The sequence below is a fragment of the Peromyscus leucopus genome, chromosome 8a (assembly GCF_004664715.2).
Source record: "Peromyscus leucopus breed LL Stock chromosome 8a, UCI_PerLeu_2.1, whole genome shotgun sequence".
Classification (NCBI taxonomy): Eukaryota; Metazoa; Chordata; class Mammalia; order Rodentia; family Cricetidae; genus Peromyscus; species Peromyscus leucopus.
In genome coordinates this window covers 45,874,328-45,880,896 of record NC_051085.1, presented here as the reverse complement: position 1 = coordinate 45,880,896, position 6,569 = coordinate 45,874,328, and the positions used below count along the sequence as shown (strand labels likewise).

Sequence of the window (6,569 nt, the reverse complement as noted above, 5' to 3'; positions counted from 1 at the left end):
TGTCCAGGTAAATGCAAGTCAACAGAAGTCCACAGCTATTCCTCTTATTAGGTTTTTAATTTTTAGACATTCTTTAAACACAACTAAACAAATCAACTCTCTGAAAACACAAATGCCATGCAATTCTCCAAATAATTTTTAATTATTTTAAAGATTTTTTGTATTTAATCTTAATTTATCTGTATGGGTGTTTTGCCTGAGTGTATGTCTGTGTACCACTTGTGTGCCTGGTCCTGCCAAAGCCAGAAGAGGGTGTCTGATCCCCTGGAAATGGAGTTATAGACACCATATGGGTACTGGGAATTGAACCCGGATCCTTTGGAAGAGCAGCAACTGCTCTTAACTGCTAGGCCATCTCTCCAGCTCCCTATCTAAAAACTTTATAATGAAAATGTCTGGGCCATAACTAGCCAGAACATTATGTCACTTGAGAAAGCTTTGTCTTAGAATCACAGTCACTATATTTAATAACTAAAAGTTACACAAAAATCAGAGAATCACCAGCCTTACTGGGAACACCAAAGTATGTGTGCTCCAAGTTGGGGCAGGGCCTTTAGCTCATTGGTGCCAAATACACATGCACACTTATACACATGCCCACTCACACACTCACACTCTCACACATACACAAAGAAGTGTACAATACGCTTTATCAACTCTTTATTTTCTTCTGGTTTTTTGAGACAGGGTTTCTCTGTGTAGCTTTGGAATCTATCCTGAAACTTACTCTGTAGACCAGGCTGGCCTCAAACTCACAGAGATCTGCCTACCTCTGCCTCCCAAGTGCTGGGATTAAAGGCATGTGCCACCTCTCCCTGGCTATCATCACACTTCTTAAGCTTACAAGAATTTTCCTATCTGGAAATTTTAGAATCTTTTTCACAATATTCTGAAAAATGGCTCAGTCCCTATTTACTTAGCTCTTGCTCTCTGCCTTCTATTGAGAGGTTTTTGAAAGAGAGTCAGAGGAGGAAAGACTTAAATAATGTGGGGAATGCTGGGTGGAGGTTCTTTGCTATGCCAGCAGCCTTCATAAATAAGATTATCTCTCAAATTTGCACACAGACTTATTATCATCATGACTGCAATCATGGAGAAGATGAATGGGGCATGGGCATGAAGACAATTTAATGAAATGAGTTTCTTTTCCTTTGAATCCTTTGAAGAAGAGAATCATTAGACAGAAACTTGTATTTACCCAGGTTATGAAGCACGTCAGCTTGGTGATGTGCTCTTGGCACTAAGTCCTTAATTAGAAATTCCTTGAGAGCTGCTTCCAACAGGTGCTCCAAGGCAAAAGGATGAAATGATCTCAAAGGGAGCCCTTACTAAGCACAGAACACACAGGCTCTCATGAACTGGAAGGAATAACGTGTCGGTGGTAAGAGAAGTGTCATGACGGTGTGCTGGATTTTGAACGAGAGCATGTCCACCGTGGTAGTTGTGAGTATCACTCCTGTTAGTTGTATCTAAGAGTCACTCATTCTTGGGGTGACATTTCTAAAACAGAGTCTGGAAATGTGACATTAGATATGAGACTAAAAACTTGTTAGCAGACACCCATTGAATATATTTAATTTACCCTTATAGAATCATGCAAAGTTGTTTTCCAGTTCAGTCCATTCTTAAGTATTGAAGTCAAGTAGGATGTATTGCATGATGCAGACGTGTAGCTCTCTATCAATTGAGGTTTTTGAATTAGCCTGTGGGGTTGTCATTTTTTAGAGTGCTTTAAAGATGTCCGCCTCTCCTCACCATGTCAATCCCTGTTGCTTTAGAAGAGTCTATGCTTGTCAGTTGACCCCACATATTTAAAACAACTTTAAAAAAGTCAGTCATTTATTCTTATCTGTCATCACTGCTAAGATCTAATCTGGAAGAAATAAATGTATGGAGCGGTTCTGATGAATACCGACAAGCTCTCCATTTCATCTGAAAAGATGAAAAGCCCCAAGTGATCCAGAGTGGGGGGAATGGTGGACAATCGCATTGATCATGTCTCCTTTTGTTATATCCTAGCTCTCATGGCTGGCAGTAAATTTCTATCTATTTATTGACACGTTCTGTTGGTACGCCGAAGAGGAGGCTTTCTTTTATACACGAGTTATTCTGGGTGTAAGTAGATTTAATGACAATCTGTTATTGTTTCAGAAAAGAAAGTGCATTCTATTTTTCCAAGCTTCCATGTTTTCACTATCCCTCCTTTTTATGTTTCTGACTTATGGACAGTCTACACTGGCGTGGGCCCGAGCATCTGCAGTGTGCCTGAATTTTAACTGCATGCTAATTCTGTTACCTGTCAGTCGAAACTTCATTTCACTGGTGAGGGGAACGAGTATGGTAAGTACTAAAATATTTTAAGTAAGCTCAGTTGTTGTTTCTTCCTAACATAGTGCAATGGAAGGCTGGAAAGATGACCCAGCAGGTATGAGTGCTTTCCATGCAAGCCTTAGGATCTGAGTTCAAATCTCCAGAAGCCATGAGAAAAAACGGGGTGTATTAGTATGTGTCTGTAACACCAGCACTATTGTAAGTCGGAGGCAGGAGGATCACCAGGGACTAACTGGCCACCAACCTAACTCCAGACTCAAGAAAATAGGACAGAGAGTGGTAAAGTAGGCAGCCTGGTGTTCTCTGGCTTTAGCCTGTATACATGGGTACACACATGTACATACATACACACATGCACCTACACTCCATACAAATACCCCATGCTCACAATCATACATACTTACACACACACACACACACACACACACACACACACACACACACACACACAGAGAGTTTATACAAGTGTAATTGGAAAACATGTATTTTCCTATGAAACTCCCAGTAGTTTGCATTTACACTAGTTAAAACTGAAAGTAAGTACACCCAATTTGACTTTGGTTTTTGCCATTGACACTGGACTCTGTCACTCAACCTTTTCCCGCATGGAGATGAAAGGATTATGATGGTTTGAACGACAAGTATTTCTGACTGTAGGGAGATAAACAAAATACTGAGACGGGCACCACTTGGAAACATCTGAGTCCCTACCACAAGCACACTCACAGGACCCAGATTGAATCTGGTCATTTTAACTGATCAGTGGTAACACCTTTCCTAATTCTATTTATTCCTTCATGCCCATTACCTGCTTTCCTCTGATAATGAAAACAACACGCAGAAAAATAAGATTGCCAGTCACCTTTATCAGGAGAAATACCTCATTGTGGAATCATCACAGCTTAATGAATATTAGTCATAGATGCAGAGTGGCCTTCTTTGCATAATAAGAAAAATGTACAGGTCACTTAAAACACATGGGCGTGGGTGGCAGTTACCACTTCCCTGTTCTGTACTAACATACTGACTGAGACATGGCTGTAAGGTTTATTTAAGAGCTTTGAGTTATGGACAGAGAGCTAAGAATTTCAGCATTTGGACTGAGCTGAAATGCCAGCAAAACAGCTGAAAATCTTTTGTTTTCCTGTGATCAGGTGCCACCAGGTTTTAAGTCTTGTGTTCCCACCTGAAGCAACACAGAGGTCCATCAAGCCTTCAGTCTTAACCTCTTAGGTCTTGTGGCGTGTTAGATCTGTGTCCACTCCCCTAACTCATTTATTCTTTTATTTTGATACCTCAGTGCTGTAGAGGACCATGGGGAAGGCATCTAGACAAAAACCTCAAGTTCCACAAACTCGTTGCCTATGGGATAGCTGTTAATGCGGGTAAGAGCTTACTAATCGTCTAGCGGGTTTGGAACTGTCTCAGTGTCTAACTTCAGAGTTTTGTTTGAATCTCTCCCAGTCTTGCCCCTAGAGGAAAGAAACTTTCACCCTTTATCTGACCACATGAAACCTTGTATTTACATTTTTTTTCAATTTCTAATCTATACTTAAATGAGTTTTTCCATAATGCCTCAATTATCAAAGGAAGTGAGATTTCCTTTTGTTTGTGAATAAGTGGCTTGTTTGCAATACAGTGACAGATACTATGTAATGCTATTTAAATGAGCATTTTGTTATTTGTATAATCCAGAACTAAAATCGACTTAGAGCCAAAACCTCAATTATATAATAGGAAAATGATTATTGCCATTTAATGGATGTTAGATACAGATAGGAGAGCGTTCTTCTTTGTGTGGTGAAGATACCTTACTCTTAACTCTGACATCACAGGCAGGAAAAGGAAAAAAAAAGAATGGTCATGTGAACTGGGTTCTGAATAGTATTGAGTTAGTAGACATAAAAGGGTCATGAAAAACACAGATTGTATCAGCATATGAACAGCTATGGTTACTGTTACACTTGTCATTTAAGGAGGAATTAGTATCTATATGCAAGGTTAGTCACCCACGAGGAAGAAAAAAAAGGGAAAGGAGAGGTAGCAATCAGCTGACTTGTGGTTTTGCTGGGAAACAAAGACATTGAAATAAAAGGCCACCGGAACTATAAAGAGTTATGATTCGGGACTCTTCCTCTCAAACTAATTTAACTATAAAATGTTTTCCTCATTTGTTTTTATTCTCTCATGCATAAAAAAATAGCAGAGTAAAAGGAACACTCAAAACAAATGTGAATTTAATTAAGCAACAAGACATGACAGACGGTGCCCGAGTGCCAATTAACACAACTTTGGGTGTGCAGTGAGACATGTGGAGAAGATTCTCCCCATTGATTGTCTTAAACGCCACATCAAACCAACTCGAGATATGCTTTACAGAAGGTCTTTGTGGTTTGTGAGGAAATTAGTGTAAAAAAAAAAAATCAAGTCCTAGATGAAACAGCTGGTGGACAGAGGGTTAGCGTTAGTTAGGACAAGGCTGGTCAAGCTGCTATGTCTCAGGACCTAGGACACCGCAGAACACACCCGCGTGCTTGGAAGTGAGGGGCAATGCCAGTAACTAGACATCAGCTTGGAAATGGAAGTCGTTTCCACACTTTGAAACTATCAAAAATCAGCATCAGTTTCCCCCTGAGAGCACTGAGCTCCCCGCAGCGGGGGCCTCCAGGCATAGGCCAGGAAGTGGGAAGGATTCTAGGAATCTCTGGGCTTGTATTAAAATCCTCATAATTCCTTATTTTTGAATTAAGAATAGAGATTGGACACAGTAAAGAGTCAAGAAGGATCTTCTTACTATACATAGCTTAAAGGCAGACTCAGACTCTGTAAGAAAGTTGTAAGGATATAAAGAAAAGGGGGGGCATCAAAATGCATCAGAAAGAAACATAAAGGCTACATGAAAACATGAGTTGGAAAGGCTTTCTTCTTAAACCTCTGAGTATATATTCTTTATATGTGCTCATATGTCATTAGTATGAATGCATAGGTAATATACATAGAATGCCTCCTATGAGCAGGGCACCCTGATAAGACCTATTACCTTTTGAAACCCCTGTGATCGGCGCTATTTCAGGATGATGTGAAATTTAATGTGAGCAGCATTTACCTAGGATCATGTGACCAGCTTCTTTTTTAGTTCACTATTGTTAGCTGTATGAGCTCAGGGTAGGTCTCCTCAACACTCTGTGGAATTAAAAGAGCACGATAGCAATACAGTTTCTCTACCTCTGTGAGATATGTAGATTAAATCTGCTCGGGAATCTGAAGAATACAAGGTCATTCGCTCACTTGCTGTAATTGCAAATAAGGTCAAGTCCAAGCCCCAGAGCATGGCAGATGGACTCCACAGCTAGCTCGCCACACCCTCATTGACTTTTTCCCTTGGGTATTCTCCCGAGTCTTGGATGCCTTTGCTCAGATGTTCCCTCTGCTGAAATTCCCTCTTCTTCATGGTCCTCCCTGAGTAAGACACTGCCATACCAGGAGGACCCACTTGTGTCAGAGCCCATACTTCACCTACATGCTACACTCCCTAAACAAGAGTAATGATCCTGTTTCTGAGAGCCTTGGAAGCATGGGGAATCTCTTGAATCTTAACAGCCATGGTCTGCTACATAAGAAGACTGTAACCAATTGATCAAACCCCGGTAAGTGGTATCTAGCCACATGCAAGAGAGGCTGGATGAATTGATAGGAAAGGTACAAGGCACAAATGCCCAAACTCTAGGTGGATGAAAGGGAGTTTGAGTGAGAGATGAATGGATTCAAAACCATACTAATCATTCAAGATTATAAATTCACATTCTGCGGCAAGGAGAAAAACCAGAATGTACTTTCACCCTCTTCCCCTCAAAAATCTCCAAAGGGCATTAGTATTCTTTCCAACCCACTTCTCTTGAACTCCTGCTGCTCTGCTCTGTTCCTGAATATCTCCTGGGGCTCACCCTGGCAGGGTCAGAGCTGTATCTCGGAGCAAAGTACCCTCGTCTGGTCTTCCATGGCAACCAGCCCCACTGCCGTGGTTTCCAGCCCAACAAAGGCAGGATGGTGGAAAGGAAATTCTCCCCCTCATCCAATCCTTGACAAAGCAATTACTGCATTTCACATTAACTAAGAAATGTGGCTAGCCAATAAAAAAACACTAAGTCCCCGTTTCATAGCTATACCTTGGCTTTCTCATTTGTCCTTCTGCTGTATTCATGGGGGAGCAGCCGCTGTGTCCCTGAGCTGATTTTATT

General features: G+C 41.0%; 1 protein-coding gene across 1 annotated transcript in view; it reads left to right on the top strand.

Moving 5' to 3' along the window:
• Positions 1–1,395: 1,395 nt before the first annotated feature.
• Nox3 (NADPH oxidase 3) overlaps positions 1,396–6,569 on the top strand; it is a 61,806-nt gene continuing 56,632 nt past the window's right edge. The window contains exons 1-4 of the mRNA XM_037200386.1: positions 1,396–1,458; positions 2,020–2,115; positions 2,230–2,340; positions 3,632–3,716. Coding sequence (XP_037056281.1) covers positions 1,396–1,458; positions 2,020–2,115; positions 2,230–2,340; positions 3,632–3,716 — 355 coding nt within the window. The remainder of the gene's footprint in view (positions 1,459–2,019; positions 2,116–2,229; positions 2,341–3,631; positions 3,717–6,569) is intronic.